The 21,264-nt window shown below is 37.1% G+C and overlaps 1 protein-coding gene across 6 annotated transcripts in view; it reads left to right on the top strand.

Annotated features, from left to right (window-relative positions):
* The window catches only part of LOC129452976 (uncharacterized), a 206,022-nt gene that overhangs the window by 81,723 nt on the left and 103,035 nt on the right, over positions 1 to 21,264 (top strand). For 3 of the 6 annotated variants that reach the window (XM_073865495.1, XM_073865493.1, XM_073865492.1), the window contains exons 2-3: positions 13,129 to 13,178; positions 13,308 to 13,622. In XM_073865495.1, the coding sequence (XP_073721596.1) occupies positions 13,129 to 13,178; positions 13,308 to 13,622 (365 nt within the window). Of the gene's footprint in view, positions 1 to 13,128; positions 13,179 to 13,307; positions 13,623 to 13,849; positions 14,168 to 21,264 lie in introns of all 6 variants that reach the window. The other 3 variants (XM_073865498.1, XM_073865497.1, XM_073865494.1) reach the window with 2 other exon arrangements.

Genomic DNA, 21,264 nt, shown 5'->3' with positions numbered 1-21,264 from the left:
GTCGGCCATTTTGTGTGTCGGCCATTTTAATTTTTTTTCTTTAAGTTCAAGTATTTCATAAACGCAATTGCGTATTGTTATGAAACTTGGTATGGTTCATCAACAACATGTTCTGGGAGGACTTGTAAACTTTTCGGCGCCCCCTAGTGGTCAAGAGATTTGAAGCTATATCTCTGCATCTCTTTAACGTATTTACACCAAATTTGGTGGGAGTCATCACAATCAAGACCTGAGTCACAATTTATTGTTTGGTCAGTGCCCCCTAGTGGTCAAGTCATTTAAGGCTATATCTCCTTATCGCTTTATCATATTTACACTAAATTTGGTATGTGTCATCACAGTCATGACCTGAGGCACCATCTATTGTTTCGGCACAGCGCCACCTAGTGGTCTCAAGATACGAAAAATTGCTATTTTTTCATAAAACTAATGCAAACTTAGATCTTAAATCATGACAGTCATCATGTATGAATCATTTTTTGCCATGTTTGGCTTGACCCCGGTATCGCTGCTTGCAGCTATATTTATTATTATTATTATGTTTCCTCTTCCGCCATTGAAGTCAATGGCAGCCCCTAGAACCGTACATAGGAAAGTTATGAAATTTGGCACACATGTAGAGGACAGTCTCAGAAGTTACTATAGCAACATTGGTGTGTCTGACTCAAACCCTCTAGCGCCACCAACAGTCCAAAAATCCACTTATGTTCATGCTCACAACTTTTGACCCGTGAGTCCTAGAAACTAAATTCTTGTTTTTTCTGAATCCTTGGCTCATGATGATTCAATTGCACACATTGATGTCATTTGTGTCATGCACATCTTTCCGCCATTTTGAATTTTCCGTAAAACCTACTTTTTCGAACTCCTCCTAGACTGTTTGTCCGATTTGCATGTCCTTTGGTATGTAGCATCTAGAGACACCCCAGGCAAAAAGTTATCAAAAGCTATTTGATAGACCATTGCGTTCTCACATAAATTAACAACATATATGGCGGCGAGCACGCCAAAATGGACGTGAGGCTGTATCTTCGCAACACTTTGGTCTATCGACATGAAACTTGGTATATGTCATTACAGTCATGACCTGAGGGTGCCTGCAACGTTTCGTCACAGCGCCACCTAGTGGTAACGAGATTCGAAAAATGCCTATTTTCACTTATAACTACTTCAAACTTGAGTCTAAAATCATGAAGGTGGTCTTGTTAGATTCCTTGAGGCATGCCGAGTCAAACGATACCAAACGGTTTTCGGTCGGCCATTTTGGGTGTCGGCCATTTTTAATTTTCTCATTAAGTTCAGTATTTCACAAACAGAATGGCGTATCGCTACGAAATTTGGCATGGTTCATCAGTGACATGTTCTGAGCCCACCTATAAATTTTTAGGACGGCGCCACCTAGTGGTCAGAATATGTAAATAAATTGTTTAAAATCTTTATTTCATTTTATTAAATTGCCACTATGACATAAGACTTCACTCTATTGATTCCTTGGCTCATGCTGAGTCTGACTGTACCAAATATGTCTGAGTCAAACCTACTTCCTGTCGGCCATTTTGAATTATATTGAAGTCCTACTTTTTCGAACTCCTCCTAGAGCGCTTGTTTGATTGGCTTGAATTTTGGTAGGCATCATCTAGAGACACTCTAGACAAAAAGTTATCAAAAGCTTTTCGGTAGACCTATCCGTTGTCGTATAACGCATCAAAGAATGCGAGGGCGAGCATGCCAAAATGTGTTTGAGCCTGTATCTTCGCAAAACTTTTGCGTATTAATATGAGACTTGGTATATGTCATAACAGTGATGACCTGAGGGTGCATGCACCATTTCGTCACACTGCCCCCTACTGGTCACGAGATATAAAATATGTCTATTTTTGCTTACAACTACTGCAAACTTGAATGTAAAATTATGAGACTAGTCTTTTTAGATTTCGTGAGGCATGCCGACTCAAACGATACCAAATGGTTTTTGGTCGGCCATTTTGTGTGTCGGCCATTTTGAATTTTTTCTTTAAATTGAAGTATTTCAGAAACACAATTGCGTATTGTTATGAAACTTGGTATGGTTCATCAGCAACATGTTCTGGGAAGACTTGTAAACTTTTCGGTGCCCCCTAGTGGTCAAGAGATTTGAAGCTATATCTCTTCATCTCTTTATCATATTAACACCAAATTTGGTGGGTGTCATCACAATCAAGACCTGAGTCACAATTTATTTTTTGGTCAGTGCCCCCTAGTGGTCAAGTCATTTAAGGCTATATCTCTGTATAGCTTTATTGTATTTACACTAAATTTGGTATGTGTCATCACAGTCATGACCTGAGGCACCATCTATTCTTTCGGCACAGTGCCACCTAGTGGTCTCAGGATACAAAAAAATTGCTATTTTTTTTCATAAAACTAATGCAAACTTAGATCTTAAGTCATGACAGTCATCATGTATGAATCATTTTTTGCCATGTTTGGCTTGACCCCGGTATCGCTGCTTGCAGCTATATTTGTTATTCTTGTTCCTCGTTCTTCCACCCAAAAGTCAATGGCAGCCCATAGAACCGTACATAGGAAAGTTATGAAATTTGGCACACATGTAGAGGACAGTCACAGAAGTTACTATAGCAACATTGGTGTGTCTGACTCAAACCCTCTAGCGCCACCAACAGTCCAAAAATCCACTTATGTTCATGCTCACAACTTCTGACCCGTGAGTCCTAGAAAATAAATTCTTGTTTCCTCTGAATCCTTGGCTCATGATGATTCAATTGCACATGTTGATGTCATTTGTGTCATGCACATCTTTCCGCCATTTTGAATTTTCCGTAAAACCTACTTTTTCGAACTCCTCCTAGACCGTCCGTCGGATTTGCATGTCCTTTGGTATGTAGCATCTAGAGACACCCTTGACAAAAAGTTATCAAAAGCTTTTTGATAGACCAATGCGTTCTCGTATAAATTGACAACATATATGGCGGCGAGCACGCCAAAACGGACGTGAGGCCGTATCTTCGCAAAACTTTATTGTATCGACACGAAACTTGGTATATGTCATCACAGTCATGACCTGAGGGTGCCTGCAACGTTTCGTCACAGCGCCACCTAGTGGTCACGAGATTCGAAAAATGCCTATTCTCGCTTATAACTACTTCAAACTTGAGCCTAAAATCACGAAGGTGGTCTTGTTAGATTCCTTGAGGCATGCCGAGTCAAACGATACCAAACGGTTTTCGGTCGGCCATTTTGGGTGTCGGCCATTTTGAATTTTCTCATTAAGTTCAGTATTTCACAAACAGAATGGTGTATCGCTACGAAATTTGGCATGGTTTATCAGTGACATGTTCTGAGCGCACCTATAAATCTTTAGGACAGCGCCACCTAGTGGTCAGGATATGTAAATAAATTGTTTAAAATCTTTATATCATTTGATTAAATTGCCACTATGACATAAGACTTCACTCTATTGATTCCTTGGCTCATGCTGAGTCCGACTGTACCAAATATGTCTGAGTCAAACCTACTTCCTGTCGGCCATTTTGAATTATATTGAACACCTACTTTTTCGAACTCCTCCTAGAGCGCTCGTGTGATTGGCTTGATTTTTGGTATGCATCATCTAGAGACACTCCAGACAAAAAGTTATCAAAAGCTTTTCGGTAGACCTATCCGTTGTCGTATAACGCATCAAAGAATGCGAGGGCGAGCACGCCAAAATGTGTTTGAGCCTGTATCTTCGCAAAACTTTTGCGTATTAATATGAGACTTGGTATATGTCATAACAGTGATGACCTGAGGGGGCATGCAACATTTCGTCACACTGCCCCCTACTGGTCAGGAGATATAAAAAATGTCTATTTTTGCTTATAACTACTGCAAACTTGAATGTAAAATTATGAGACTGGTCTTGTTAGATTTCTTGAGGCATGCCGAGTCAAACCATACCAAATGGTTTTTGGTCGGACATTTTGTGTGTCGGCCATTTTGAATTTTTTCTTTAGGTTCAAGTATTTCAGAAACGCAATTGCGTATTGTTATGAAACTTGGTATGGTTCATCAGCAACATGTTCTGGGAGGACTTGTAAACTTTTCGGTGCCCCCTAGTGGTCAAGAGATTTGAAGCTATATCTCTGCATCTCTTTATCGTATTTACACCAAATTTGGTGGGTGTCATCACAATCAAGGCCTGAGTTACAATTTATTGTTTGGTCAGTGCCCCCTAGTGGTCAAGTCATTTAAGGCTATATCTCCGTATCGGTTTATCGTATTTACACTTAATTTGGTATGTGTCATCACAGTCATGACCTGAGGCACCATCTATTGTTTCGGCACAGCGCCACCTAGTGGTCTCAAGATACGAAAAAATTGCTATTTTTTCATAAAACTAATGCAAACTTAGATCTTAAATCGTGACAGTCATCACGTATGAATCATTTTTTGCCATGTTTGGCTTGACCCCGGTATCGCTGCTTGCAGCTATATTTATTATTATTTTTCTTCCTCGTTCTTCCGCCGAAAGTCAATGGCAGCCCATAGAACCGTACATAGGAAAGTTATGAAATTTGGCACACATGTAGAGGACAGTCTCAGAAGTTACTATAGCAACATTGGTGTGTCTGACTCAAACCCTCTAGCGCCACCAACAGTCCAAAAATCCACTTATGTTCATGCTCACAACTTCTGACCCGTGAGTCCTAGAAACTAAATTCTTGTTTCCTCTGAATCCTTGGCTCATGTTGATTCAAATGCACACATTGATGTCATTTGTGTCATGCACATCTTTCCGCCATTTTGAATTTTCCGTAAAACCTACTTTTTCGAACTCCTCCTAGACCATTTGTCCGATTTGCATGTCCTTTGGTATGTAGCATCTAGAGACACCCCAGACAAAAAGTTATCAAAAGCTTTTTGATAGACCAATGCGTTCTCATATAAATTGACAACATATATGGCGGCGAGCACGCCAAAACGGACGTGAGGCTGTATCTTCACAAAACTTTATTGTATCGACACGAAACTTGGTATATGTCATTACAGTCATGACCTGAGGGTGCCTGCAACGTTTCGTCACAGCGCCACCTAGTGGTCACGAGATTCGAAAAATGCCTATTTTCGCTTATAACTACTTCAAACTTGAGTCTAAAATCATGAAGGTGGTCTTGTTAGATTCCTTGAGGCATGCCGAGTCAAACGATACCAAACGGTTTTCGGTCGGCCATTTTGGTTGTCGGCCATTTTGAATTTTCTCATTAAGTTCAGTATTTCACAAACAGAATGGCGTATCGCTACGAAATTTGGCATGGTTCATCAGTGACATGTTCTGAGCGCACCTATAAATCTTTAAGACAGCGCCACCTAGTGGTCAGGATATGTAAATAAATTGTTTAAAATCTTTATTTCATTTGATTAAATTGCCACTATGACATAAGAATTCACTTTATCGATTCCTGGGCTCATGCTGAGTCCGACTGTACCAAATATGTCTGAGTCAAACCTACTTCCTGTCGGCCATTTTGAATTATATTGAACACCTACTTTTTCGAACTCCTCCTAGAGCGCTCGTGTGATTGGCTTGATTTTTGGTATGCATCGTCTAGAGACACTCTAGACAAAAAGTTATCAAAAGATTTTCGGTAGACCTATCCGTTGTCGTATAACGCATCAAAGAATGCGAGGGCGAGCACGCCAATATGTGTTTGAGCCTGTATCTTCGCAAAACTTTTGTGTATTAATATGAGACTTGGTATATGTCATAACAGTGATGACCTGAGAGTGCATGCACCATTTCGTCACACTGCCCCCTACTGGTCACGAGATATAAAAATTGTCTATTTTTGCTTATAACTACTGCAAACTTGAATGTAAAATTATGAGACTGGTCTTGTTAGATTTCTTGAGGCATGCCGAGTCAAACGATACCAAATGGTTTTTAGTCGGCCATTTTGTGTGTCGGCCATTTTGAATTTTTTCTTTAAGTTCAAGTATTTCAGAAACGCAATTGCTTATTGTTATGAAACTTGGTATGGTTCATCAGCAACATGTTCTGGGAGGACTTGTAAACTTTTCGGTGCCCCCTAGTGGTCAAGAGATTTGAAGCTATATCTCTGCATCTCTTTATCGTATTTACACCAAATTTGGTGGGTGTCATCACAATCAAGACCTGAATCACAATTTATTTTTTGGTCAGTGCCCCCTAGTGGTCAAGTCATTTAAGGCTATATCTCTGCATCTCTTTATTGTAATTACACCAAATTTGGTGGGTGTCATCACAATCAAGACCTGAGTCACAATTTATTGTTTGGTTATTGCCCCCTAGTGGTCAAGTCATTTAAGGCTATATCTCTGTATTGCTTTATCATATTTACACTAAATTTGGTATGTGTCATCACAGTCATGACCTGAGGCACCATCTATTGGTTCGGCACCGCCCCACCTAGTGGTCTCAAGATACAAAAAATGCTATTTTTTCATAAAACTAATGCAAACTTAGATCTTAAATCATGACAGTCATCACGTATGAATCATTTATTGCCATGTTTGGCTTGACCCCGGTATCGCTGCTTGCAGCTATATTTTTGGGGATGTTTTTGTCCACTATGGGGTGCTGTTGAGTCTTAATTTGGCCACAACTTTCAGCAAATGGAATGATTTTTGGTGAAAAATCTTATGTTGACACATATTTTGGGAAAATGCATTGAACATCACAGTCTTGGGCATGTGAAAGATTAGTAACAACATTGGCTTTGATGCATTGCTAGTATTTGTGCAGCATCAGATTTAAATTATTTCTCCCTCATTTACTGTTCGTGGCTGTTTTTGCCCCATTGACTTATTCTCTATTGGTTTGTGTAGTGCTGCCCTTTGTGTGACCTCTGCTTTCCATCTTCATTTTGGAGTAAAAAATACCTTCGCCTAGGGCCCCCAATTTGCTAAATCCGCCACTGGCTCAGTGAATACTGAAATGGTTTCCTGATCAATAAATAAATGTATACTTATCAATAACATATCAAAATAGTTTACATTTACAAATGTATTCATAGAAAAAAGTCCTAAAATATAACTTTGTTGTTGTTACTATTAACTCTTAAATACTATATTTCTTCTTTTGGTTCAGTTTTGCTTTGTTTTAATCATAATCCCACCAAACCGCACACACGCACCTAACGGTCCTAGTTATTTTAACATCACACTAAACGCCACTTCAAAATTAAAAATTGTAAATAAAATAGAACATAAACAGTAGCTTGTACTCACCATGCAGCGATAAACATCAGAAATGAAAACTTGCTAAAATCGACGTCATGACTTCACGCCACTAACCAAAGAGAGAAGCAGTGTGGGCATGCCTGCACGTGCAGCCCCGTCCCAGGTGCATACCCGCCCAAATCTGCAGGCTGCAGACAGGGTCTTCTCAGATTCGGTGGGTGATTCAAATTTCTTGTGGCACGGCTATTAGAAGACCATAGATATGGACACTAGATGTCGCGTTGGTTACGGCAGTTCATTGGACCGAATGCGTCAACTAGAGCCGCCATCTTGAAACAGGGGAATCCCGCATCACCGTCATTGTAGTGTAACAGAAATAAAGTCACAATAAATCGTCATGAACGCGATTTTCTTGGTTTTCTTTTGGTTCGTTTCAACAGTCAGACATGTATTTAGCATTTAGTCCAGGAAAAAAAGAAAAGTTTTGATTTTATGAAAATGTATTTTTTCTAACTATAATGCATAGTGCTAATAGGCCTAACATCCATACGCAGCACAAAAGTCCGGCATCGTCCATGAATTCGAAGTACAGGCGGAAATAGCAGCTTAACCTAGATACTTCCTATGACAAGACCCCTGTTTTAAGATGGTGGCGGTTTTGACGCATGCTTAGAACCCCAAGGCGACATCCAGTGTACATATCTATAGGTGTGTTCGACTTCATCCGGCGCTGCGCAGACAGATCGGCGAGGTTTGCCGCATGCAGTCAAGGGAGGAACTGAAGACGGAGCCGTCAAGCCGGACACCTGCTACTTGCCGTAATGACGTGTGCGCCGTGTTTCCTTGTTTTTAATCACAAATGAAGTGAATTAGATGCTGAATTTGATCAAAACAAACCTTTTAATAAAAAGTTGCAACCAGAAACATTTTATATCAAATATTTTAATTGCTGCTTATACTGTATACCCGAAAATAACGGGAAACAAGCCTATATTATTAAAATACCAATAGAGTTTGTTATTTTCATTTTTATTTTATTACACGACACAATATAACATATTTAAGCATATTAAAGTGTTTTACGTCATCACAACTCTGTGCAGTCGCTCTGGAGAAGCTGCACCGGCTGAGCTAGCCGGCTACTCTCGAAACGCTCTCGCGGTACTTAAAAACCATATGACACAGTCACGTGCCTGCAGCGCCAGCTGAAGTCGGACAAAACTACTTACCGGCATGCACTGCTTCAAGTCAGCCACTGATCGGTCTGCGCAGCGCCCCATGAAGTCGAACACACCTTATGTTAGAAGACTTACAATTGTCAGACAGGTTGCTCACGTCACGTGACATCTACGTCATTAAGCTCAGTTTGAGTCTGCGCAGTACGCTCGACCCCCAGGAAGTGCGTGCTTCTAATTGACTTCACTTATCTCCGTTGAATCCAATTGGGTCGCTGTGTCCATTTCTTTTACTGTCTATGGGTCTGGGTATGTCTCTATCAGCTCCCTTGTTCAGTACTCAGGGCACTGATCGACCCCATTTTACCCCAGTCGGCCATTTTAAGGGCTGTTTCAATCGCAAAATCCTTCCAGTGCACTGGAACGTTCGTTCCCTAAAAATTCCCACAATCCCATGCAAAAACCACTGAGCATCGATGGTCCCTATGTTCCCTTACTGGAAATCATGTGACCTTTTTGTAGCTCGCCAACCGAAAATCACGTGTTTCAACTCAATAAACAATAGGGCTGCGTCCGAAACCGCATACTGTATAGTAGGTACTGAATTAGATGAAGTACCTACTTACTTGGCATTAAAACAGTAGGTACTGTATAGTATGAATCCTGGTAGTATGAATGAGATTCGGACGTACTACATCCGCCATGTTGCTACATCACGTGACATACATCGTCATCACGTCATGTCATTTCAGCGCGAAAACAGCCGCGTGCCTCTTCTTCTTCATTGGATAACTCCTCGTCCGGGGCATCATGGGATAGTGAAGTGTCCATCATATGCACACTGCAAAATCTAACCGGAAGTAGTAGGTCATCCGGGTACTTTTCGCATACTGTTTTTCGAATACTATGTATTCGGACATACTACTCGCCTCGCCTACTGCTTTTCGCGTACTATATAGCATGTAGTAGGCGGTTTCGGACGCAGCATAGGTGTTTTCGATTTCATGCAGCGCTGCGCAGACAGATCGGCGGCTGACTTGCATTTAGTGCATGTCGGTTAGAAATTTTGTCCGACTTGAGCTGGCGCTGAAGGCACATGACTATGTCACATGGTTTTAAAGAACTGCGAGAGCGATTCGAGATCAGCCGCCTGAGTCAGCCAGCACATTTCTGGAAGAGGAGCTGCACGGGCTGTAATGACGACACAGCTGTTTCACGATTGGTCGGATTTACCACATGACAACAATCACCCGTGTTTTTCGTGTTTATTTTCACGCCCTCAGTTCCACAAATGCTCACAAATCTGTATTTTTGATAACAGTTAAAGCACTCTCCATGTAGTTTTGATGTTATATTGTGTCATCTTCATCAAAATAAAATGGATAAAAAACGTAGACCCCACTACATTGGTATTTAAATAATATATGCTTATGTTAAACTTTATTCCTGTAAAAACAGATGCTGTAAGCCTCTTCAGTTCCACTCATGCTCATACACAGACATTCAAAACAGTATAATTCACTTTTTATGTTGTTTACTTCTTACAAATCATGTTTACTGCGATAAAGCAAGCAAACGGCACGTGATCAGCCATGCCTGACGTAAATGCAGCAAACTACGGGAACCACAGCGCGTCCGACTTCACGTCTCCGTTTTCAGCTCCTCCCCACCTGAACGCGGCTAATCTCGCCGATCGGTTACATCCAGCTGCAGCCGATGTCGAACACACCTTTTATGAAATGTTACAGAACTTTTAAAAAGACAAATGTTTGTTTTAGTTTTAAATATAAACACACATCTCTACACAGTAAGGTACCACAATCTTCTCAATATTTAAAACATTATATATTTATTTAAAATTGTAAAAAAATATATATTTAAAATTAAAGGGAAATTCCGCCTTGAAATGATCCTAGGGTTAATAACAAACGTGTACCGAGTTCGACCGTTCACTGGAGTTTGTTTTCATGCTAGTCTAACGTGACCAGTGTTATTGCTAAACGCAAATTAGCATTTTATGGTAGCCTTCGGGGCATCAGTGCATTAAAAACGAAATCGCTATGTCTATACTACTAATAATGCTCAAAATAACCCCACACTTACACTGTAGCACAATGAGGGTCTCTATATGTAAACCGAAGCATTGAGAACTTTGCAAGTGTACAGGCAGTTTATTAAAAAGAAACATTTACCGTTCACGTCTGGATCACATATCCATGCGGGCGCCATCTTGGGAAAACTGAACTCTCGCTTGAAAGCACAACACCTGTTCAGGGCAACAACGTTTCACGCGAGAGTTTAGTTTTCCCAAGATGGCGCCCGCATGGATATGTGATCCAGACGTGAACGGTAAGTGTTTGTTTTTAATAAACTGCCTGTACACTTGCAAAGTTCTCAATGCTTCGGTTTACATATAGAGACCCTCATTGTGCTACAGTGTAAGTGTGGGGTTATTTTGAGCATTATTAGTAGTATAGACATAGCGATTTCGTTTTTAATGCACTGATGCCCCGAAGGCTACCATAACATGCTAATTTGCGTTTAGCAATAACACTGGTCACGTTAGACTAGCATGAAAACAAACTCCAGTGAACGGTCGAACTCGGTACACGTTTGTTATTAACCCTAGGATCATTTCAAGGCGGAATTTCCCTTTAAGTAATTATTTTCCCCCATTTTTATGCACGGATATGTAAGAGAATAATGATAGCGTTTTCCACAATGTACTGTTTAAAATTGAGTCAGAGAGATGTTGGTTTTCCCGGTTGTTGATGAGTAACAGCTGTGAGTGATCACAATGCGCTTAAGCAGCCACGTGACAGAAAAATAAGTGAACTGTGTGTGTCCCAATGTCAAGTGAGCTAGGGTCCTTACCAGTGCCCGAACATGTGTACACGATATACTGATCCACAACCCCGGAAACTAGGGAACGAATTGAGACACAGGGTATGATTTGGACGGGATAATTATTCTCATGCTGTTCCAGAGATGGGAGTGTCTGTTTCATGCGTTTGGGCGTTGCAGAAGAGTGCTCTGGATATGTGTGTTTGTAAGGTTTGAAATTTTGCTTTAAATGTTAAATTATTACAGAACATGTAATTTATTAATTTAATTTTAACAAATCAAAATAACTTATACAAATCCTACTAAAGTTGCCTATGCGTTTTATATAACTGGCTGCTTATAATGAACCCAAAGAAATGAAGAAATAATGATTAATAACAATTTATTATCTTTATTAATTAACATATATATATTGCACATTAATTCGCAAATCGCATGCGAGCCGAACTGTGGGTCGTGATCTGTACCCATCACGGGGTTGGTTGTCACAGGGTATGGGGTTGGTTGTCCCTATAGAGGTTCAATAGGATTTTAGTGATAAATTGGGATCTGAAAAGATAATGTGTAACTTTTTATTTTTTTAAGCTAGAAACTGCAAATAAGTTTTAATATGAATCCACCCCTATGATAGTTGTTATTAATGCCCCTTATGTTTAAACAGTGGGATTAAAGTGGGTGATCAGTTACTTGAATAGGCTTTATGCCCAGCTGCACTATGAACTTCAGCCAGCTCCTTGTTTCCTGTCTGCCATTATTGGACAAACTGATTAATCCAGGTGTGTCTGAGTATTGTTGTTGAGATTACTGAGGTCAGGCACACCTGGATTAATCAGTTTGTCCAATAATGGCAGACAGGAAACAAGAAGCTAGCTGAAGTTCAGGAAGTAGTGCAGCTGGGCATAAAGCCCCCCCAGACGGGGCCAATTAATGCCTGCCTTTTCTTTGAAAAAAGAAATAAAAAAATACAGAATTTATATTTTCTCATTTTATTTGTCTTATCTTCTATATTTTTTGAAGGAATAATGTTAAGTTAATGCTAAATTATTTTTAAAAAATAAAATGAAATAATTTTTAGTGTTAAAACCTCTTTATTTAATGCTTTATTTTATTTTAACAGCAAACAAAAACAAACAAACAATCAGACAAACAGTCTTAAAAGGTCTACATGTCCAATATTCTTATGTGACAACCAACCCCGCAAGCTATGTGACAACCATCCCCAACCGACTTCTTGACAAACATGATAAGCTAGCTGCCACACGGCTTTAACTTGATCGCTAAAAGATGATTCAAAATAAAGCTACTACTTTTAGCTTTTTAATGAGTGTTTTGTTTTTGAATGACTAATATCCTACAAGCTCTCAACACAAAACAACACCAACATGATAATTTACTCTGACCCATAAAAATAAAAAATTGTCTCCTAACCTCAATGTTTTGTGTCTGCTCAGCAAAATTTCAAGTGCAAATGAGTAAGCTATTAAAGGCTAACAAATAGATATCAAAATTGTACCACAGCACCATGTAGTATGTCTGTAATAAGCAGTGTGACAACCAACCCATGAGACAACCAGCCCCGGTCTCCCCTAATTGTTACTAGTAAAAATTAAATCATAGAGCTCTTAAATGTAATTCTTACTAGTAAAAATATAATTACGATGAGTAACGCTGGCTACAATAAAAGATAATTCGGCTTCCCATATGCCCCAGAACCGACATTATCAGGATCAGCAGGTTTAATGTTAATCAACCGAAAGTTTAGGGTTTTGCTGATGGGAAGTTAACCTCGCTTTCTGGAGTTAATTTATCAACATTTCTGTCTGCCCCATGATCAACCCATGCGCACAAACACACATATTATTTATACAACTCTGCACTCAGCTACCTTGAAAAAATTGTTCCTTCTTTTCAGACAACTATCACACAAATGCTGCAGTCTTGGTCCTCAAAATCTGTCTTCTGGTGGGTTTCAAAAGTACTGTATTGTTAAAGGCTAAGGCAGAGTACATATTAGTAATCCTTTATAAAATCTTTTTACTGGCAATGTTATAGAAGTGATTTTAATCTATGACACTCTCTGTTTGGTTCTAGGTATTGTTAGTGATGTGTCAGTGTCACTATATGAGGGAGATTCTGTTTCTTTACACACAAACACTAAAACACAGAAAGATCATCTGATCGAGTGGAGGTTTGGCGATCAACAGGATCTTATAGCGAGAATAAATGGGGAACCTACCTCACTCAAAATATATGATGATGTTCTTGATGGGAGATTCAAAGACAAACTGAAGGTGAACACTGAGAATGGAGATCTCACCATCACAAACATCACAACTAATAATAACACTGGAGATTATAAGCTAGAGATCAGCAACAGAGCAATCACGAGAAAGACATTCATCATAAGTGAGTATCTCAAGCTTTACTTTAAAGGTCCCATTTAACATGTTTCGAAGCTATGATTTTGTTTATGGTATAATATAACATGTTTTTTGATCATTAGGAGTCTTTATTTGTAAACGTTTTGAAGCCTTATGAAGCAGTGTTTTGAAAGCAACCATCACTACCTGTACATCTTCTTTATTGCATGATAGCAATAACCTCTACAATTAGTTTTTCACTTTGTTCTTCAGATGTGTCTGGTGATGAAGTGACGGTGAAGGTGGGAGTTTCTGTCATTTCAGTCAAAAATGTTATCAAGAAACCAGGAGATGAGAAGATGATGTGGAGGATTCGACACAACAACTCTCTTGTAGCTGAAATGAATGATATGGTCTTAACTTATAATGTTAATAATGTGAGATTCAGAGACAGACTGCAGTTGGATTATCAGACTGGAGATCTCAACATCACAAATATCAGACCTGATGACTCTGGATCTTATAAAGTAGATATCACTCTCGGCAGTCACGCATATACTATACACAGATCATTCAATGTCAATGTCAAAGGTGAGTAGATTGTTTCAGTATAATAAAGATTTTAAAATGTATAAATTCAGTTTTCTTAAAGTAAAATATCTTAATGTAGATAAAATGGTGGAATTAAATTAAAAATAGAAGAAAAAAAGACGAAAATAAAAACTTAGCTTATTTTTGCTTCATTACTGATAATATAAAAGTAATCAAATTAAATCTCTCTCTCTCTCTCTCTCTCTCTCTCTCAGGTCTGTCATCTGATTTGTCTTCAGGCGTTATAGCAGTAATCTGTGTTGTTGTTCTGGGTGTTGTTGCTGCTGCTGCTGTTGGTGGTTTTATCATTTACCGCAAGTCTTTTAAGGCTAATGGGTAAGAAACTTTTTGAGCTAATACAAAATTTATATAGTGATCTTTATTCTGCTACAGTAGAGATTAAATTTAAGATGTAAAATGTTTGTTCATATTTAGTTGTGTTGTGTATTTTGTGGTTGTTGTTTAGGTTTTTATTCAAATATCAAACATATAATTATACTATCACTATACTAATTTAGACTAAAAAACAGCAGCACTGCTAATACATATTGGGCGGCTCTCCAGACAGGGATTAGTTTAAGCCAGGACTAGACTTTAGTTTTATTAGCAAATACAACTAGTTTTAACAAACATTATTTGTGTACGTTTTGAGGCAAAACAAAGGGCACTGATGTATTTTAAGATATTTTCAGTTTGGACAGCTCTAACATTTATTTTAGTCTAGGACTAGCGCCTTACAATATCATAATTTTTACTGCATAATAGTTTAACAGTTAATGTGTTAATGTTTTTTATAATTAATCCTGTTTATTACAGTAAAGTAGTAGTGTTCATGCAGCAACTGAAAATACAAATGCAGAAATCCAAATTTAATTGATGGGTTTCATGTGTCGTCACGCACTCCGGGATCGCCCCACTGGCAGGCAAGAAAGCATTATCTGCCATTGACCCCAGGTTAAGAAGTGCGAAAAAGTAAAAATTTATTCTTTTCGTTATGTGTTATATGTTTTGGGGTGTCCCCTAGCTAAGCCAACCCACCCCACCGTCATTATAGAGTCGCTGTGATTTCACAAAGTAAGATGTGAACTCAAACACTACCCATTTTCACTCCTCAAATTAGTGTAAAATAATAGTTTGATAGAATTTTTTCGAAGCCACAATTCTAAATCGAACAATCTGTCAATTCCTTCAGAAAACAGCTTCAGGCGCATTTGTGATTTTACATTTATTTTAGACAGAAATCTTTTGGATTCGTTTATTGCAAGATTGGGACAAATAATGGAGAGTATTGCTTTATGGCAGTGCAGCATGAGAATTTTAAATATATGTAGTATTTTAATTTGAATAAAAACCAGGGGACCCCCTAATATTTTTTTGTCTTTTATTATTAGGGAGTACAGGCCCACCTCAGGCCCCGTTTGATTCAAACACTGATTTACATGGATCACTTCATCAAAGGTAACCTCACGTAAACGCTGTATGTTTTATTAATCATTGCATTTTTGGGCGTAAATTATATCTTTGCGTCATTTTCAAAAGGGCAACTTAGCAAGCAAACAACAACAAAATATCCATATTTGTCTTATCGAATTCATGTTCCCATTCAGATGTAATATCAATAAATTTGCTGTTGTTGGCACACTTCGTAGACAAAAATACAAAAAACCAATGCCTTCACAAAATAAAGACAGAGAGATTAAAGTGAAACTTTAAATCATATACAATATTTAGCAGATTGTCAAACTTTACTTTTTTATTATTGTTTTTCCCATTATAATCATGTGTCTTTGTTGATGCAAGTAATCTAAAATAACACATTATAGTTATAATACTTCATTAAAACTACCCCCCTTATTTCCCTTTTTTGTTTGGGCCACTACCCCATCATGCATTTTCAGTTCCTAAATGACGTTCTCATTACAAATATATTTTCAAAGAAAGTAAATGGTTTATTCATGGTTTTGGTATTATTAAAGCATGAAAGTGTTAAGGTATCATGCATAGGAAGTTAAATTAAGGAAGTTCATCCCAAGGCCATTAGGCCAATAATGGGTTTTGTACAGATGTAAAGTTTATGTTTATGTACAGAGCTGTGTCTGCAAATACTTTATTTGTTGTACTTTGACTGGACTAAACTTTATTGTTTTTCATTAATATGATTTAATAAAATACTATATGATAGCATCATATTAATATAATACTGGTGATATTATAAGTCGAGTTAAAGAGGTCTGGCGTTAATCTAATGGTTTTTAGTGAGTATAAAATATGGAATTGGGTGCTGTGTATAATTGCAAGTACCAAAAATTTGTGCCACAATTTTTTTATTGTTAAGAGGTTATTTCAATAATTGTGTCTTGAAACCGAAGGAAAATTGTCTGACTGAGCGAGAGAGTTGTAATGTCAGATTAATAAATCAATTAAATGAAATTTGTTAATGTGTTACATCACCTGCTTTAATATTAATATTTCAGAAATGAGCGGGAAGGTGTCAGGCCCCTCAATAAACAATGAAGCGACAGGTAAGCATGCTGATTTTTATAATAGTGATGATTTTTATTGTAGTGCTGAAGTGGTTAAGGAGTCAGACTGCAATAAACATGCAGCATTATAAACTCAAACCTTATATTCAGTTTTACTTTTAGAATGGAAATAAAGTGTCTGTATGTTATTAATAATAATAATTCACTTCAAGCTCTTAATTCTCAATTACTCATATCTGCTTTCTCGCTGTTACATTATCGTGTGATGTGATGACTTATTATTGTAATGATAAATTAATTAAATATTAATTTATTAATAATAATTCAATGCTTGCAAAAATACTTGTCAATGGCAGATGATATAAGTAGAGGAGTCATTGCCATTTTTAAGAGCATTTAATTGAATCGGTGTAACACTTTATTTACAGCATTTTTGGTACACGTGTTACATGTACTTCTTTTATTAATAACGGTTAATTATGCTTAAATACATGCAACTATCCCTAAACCAAATCCTAACCCTATAGTAAGTTCATGTTGTTAGTTTATATTACACATCACTTAAACACATATTTACACTGTAAAATAAAACAGGCATGGACTACAAACTAAAAAGAAAACCTTTACTAAAGTCTTCATTTTTTAGTTGAGATCTTGTACCTCAATGATTGTGAACCTGAGAATTACAATCATTACAATCCAACAATGAAAACACAATTAATGTCTCCGTTTATGCATTTGGTAGACATTTTTATCCAAAGCAACAGAATCCAATTCCACGACCTTTGAGCTGCTAACATAATACTCAAACAAATGAGCTACAGGAATGCATTTGTAGATGTTTATCTTCTGTTCATCTTCTGGTTTGATCTCTTATCTGTGTCCATCACAGGAGAAGAGTCAACAGAGATGATCAGACCATTGAGGACTGGAGATCCCAGCAGCAGTGATGTTCCTTAAAAGTGTAATCACATCAACATGATTGATTTATAACATCACTCTCATTTGCATGACTTTAAATCTTGCCTACCTGTATGCTGATGAGGAAATGAACCCGAAGAAAAGCTCAATACTACTGAAACACTAAAAAAAAAAGTCAAGTTTATAGAGTACTTAACAGAACCTGTATACAATCTACACTATATACACACATGCATTAACATTACCTCATAATAGATGAGGTACTACACTGGAAACTTGTGTGTTTTGAATGTTCTATTTGCTGTTTCATGCACATATCTGCCTTAACATTTTCTTTAAAATAAGTTTTGACAATCTGGTGCTACTACTTGATTTATTTAAAGATTTGACTTAAAAAGTAAATATTTACTTTCTTTACACCAACTCTAAGCTATGTTTTTATTATTTGGCTACAGTTTTTAGTTTTAAACAACTTTAAAAGAATTATTAAGGTACTTGTATTTTCCTAATCATTGGAGAACTTTGTAAATTGGTATCTAAAGTTCTTACTGTGATATTTTTTTCTTAGTTTTTACATTCACAAAATAAAAGTGTTAACAGATCACTTAAGATGTCTGGACCTCAATTAAATCTCTGTTCTGATCTCAGTGTGTACTTTTTTGAACAGTGTGTTTGTTGGCATTAATTAATTTGTTATATTAATTGTGTGTTAAAAATAAAAGCCTATTTTTTGTAGCTGTTGCCCAGAAGCCCAAGGGAGGAGATGTTAGTTTCACATATCAGAATGGGTCACTCACACTACAGAATAAGAAAACATCCCGCTGGATTATGCATGTATTGTAATGTGCAAGAGACAGCATTTACTGTTAAACTGCAAAAAAATATGAAGAAGATAGGGCAGAATTAAAGGCACACATGGATAAACAAAGCATGACAATTGAGCATGCCATTTATTAGGGAAAACATCTGGGAGAATATTTTTTTTTTAAAGAAGTAAAGAATTTAAAGGAATATTTTTGTTTCTCTGACGTCATTCTAATACCCGCACTCCAGTCTAGTAGGTGGCGGTAATGCACCTTTAAGATGAGTTGCCAACCGCCTGAAAGAAGAAGAAGATGGATCGATGTGTTTATTTATTTTTAAATAAATGGATAAATGTCCTGAGGGGTATTGCACAAAAGCAAGATAAGGGATTAAGCTGGGATTTTCCAGTTATCCTGGCTGAATTTAGCCCTGCTCGGTTGCATGAAGGGAGGCTAAATTAATCTAGATGGAGTTACTATGGAGATTTACTCTTTGCAGCTAGCCTGCTCTAGACCAGGCTAACAACCAGACTAAGATTAATCCTAGTGATTAATTCAATTTAAATAACTTTATTAATCCCGGGGGGACATTGCTTTCATGTTACAATTATAGAAAAGAAAGAAATGAAAAAAAGAAAAGAAATAAAAACATACTTATATGCCCATCAATGATTTACAAATTAATAGATAAGAAATAAAAAAATAGATTAAACTATATAAAAAAGGGTAAATACTTAAATAGTGAGTTGTCCCAGCAAGAGGAATTATACAGCCTAATGGCCACAGGTATAAAGGATCTTGTAAAACACTCAGTAAAACACTTAGTGATCAGTCTCTGACTAAATTCACCGGTTGGCCAGCACCCTATGTAGTGGGTGAAGGGGATTGTTCAGAATTGAATTAAGTTTTGACAGTAGGCTATTCCTCTCTCAGCCACAATATGAACAGAGTTCAGCTCCATACCATGTACAGAACCAGCCCCTCTAATTAATTTGTCCAGTTTATTTCTGTCCGCCACCTTCATACTAATTCCCCAACAGACCACTGCATAAAAAATAATGTTAAACACCACAGACTCATAAAACATCCACAGCACAGTATAGCAGACTATACCATTTCAGATTAATCAGCTAGTTCCTCTTTCAGATATTCATGTGTTTTAGTCACTACATGGTCCTGCATTAAAATACTATATATTCTGTAATTTATCTAAGTATGCATGCATACTGTTATTTTAGTTATTATGAAGACTGCTGTCAGGGGTTTGATGAATACATTTATTCATGCAATTGTTGATAAAAGAAATGGCGGATGAAGTTGAAAGTCGGTTTCAATTAAGGACATATGTAGACTAGTATTAAGGCATGAGAAATATTTGACTGAGAGGTACAGATTCTCAGGTGAAGAAATGTCAGTCTAGCACTGAAATCACTTCCACAAGACTGCAAGTAACAGGAACAGATAGTGTTACATTAGGGCAGTAACCGTAAAACAGGCATTCTTTTGTGTTACAGCTTCTCCCTATTGTCATTGGATGCAGTGGATTGCACCCACCCCTGTGCCAGATATGCGACTTTTTTAATGTTAAAATTAGTACAGACGATATAATATGTCAGCAGACACTATTTTATGTGTAGGTTTATTTCTGCAATCAAGTCTCCAGCATGCAAAATATTCTTAATCTTGATTTTCTGAAAGTGATGGATGGTCCAAATTATTATGCACATGCTATTTTTGCTTGTTTTTAAAATAAAGTCAGTAAGTTTACAAATTGTATTTTAATCTCAATAGTTATATGACAGTGTGCATGTTATTCTACTTAAATATTTGACATATTTAAAATGTCAAAAGATACTTTAATACTTTAAAAAATCATGCAAATTATGCTTTTACAAATTATTATGCAAAATGCACTTTATCAAAATTTAGTGTGTTAAAATAATCCACAAAACAGATATGTGTCAAATGTGCTGCATGGACAGATAATAAAAAAAACATGGTAAATCAAATAATTTATTTAACACAAGTTACATAATAATATATGAGCATATTTTTGACAAGACTTTAACTCTCCCATTTATTAAACTTGTAAGTCTATAGTTTCTGTCTTTATTTCACTTGAAGATGCATCCCAGAGTTGATGTTTGAATATGAATTATGGTGCGTTCCACCTCACACATCTTTCATATAAGAGAGGTCAGAGGATAGTATTCATACTGTACCTTAATTATTTTCTAATTTCATGCCCATATTAAAATAGTCAGTGTTGCTTTTTTGCAGCATGCTATGTATTGTCCTGCATGAAAGTAAATTAATTTCAGAAGACATGATTCCTTTTTCCCATCTTTTACAGTACATATCTTCCAGATGTCATTTTGGCCCCCTCAAGGGACCTACCATCTTACTTCCCAATATTCCAGTCCAGCCTTGTTTGAACATGGTGGCTATTCACCAACAATCCAGAATATACTATTTAGTGTATTATGGCATGTTGATGAATAAAACTGTTTAAAAACTTTATGAAGGTCACAGTAGATGTAGTATTTTTGGATGCTTTAGTTTGGGGGTGGGGTTGAAATCCACTTTTATGCACTGAAGGGTCCCATGATGAGGGCTTCTTGGTATTACAGAGACACCAGCATGTTTGCTTTTTAGCAGTGGCATTTTTATTGTTGCCTTTTCCTAATATTTTCCTTAAAAAAATCTTCATATGGTCAAAACCTGTACATAAATCTTATAATAATTCAATGATTTTGGTTTAGTTCCACCAAATATAAATCGTTATAGGAAATAAATAGCTTTTTTAAGATAATGACACTTTTTTGCAACAAATACTGTAGATACACATATTAGTAGTTAAGTGTTTGCAGTTTCATGATGAATTTTTATG

The sequence above is a fragment of the Misgurnus anguillicaudatus genome, unplaced genomic scaffold, assembly GCF_027580225.2.
Source record: "Misgurnus anguillicaudatus unplaced genomic scaffold, ASM2758022v2 HiC_scaffold_31, whole genome shotgun sequence".
Taxonomy (NCBI): Eukaryota; Metazoa; Chordata; class Actinopteri; order Cypriniformes; family Cobitidae; genus Misgurnus; species Misgurnus anguillicaudatus.
The sequence above is the reverse complement of the archived record's forward strand: the minus strand, read 5'-3'. Positions and strand labels throughout refer to the sequence as shown.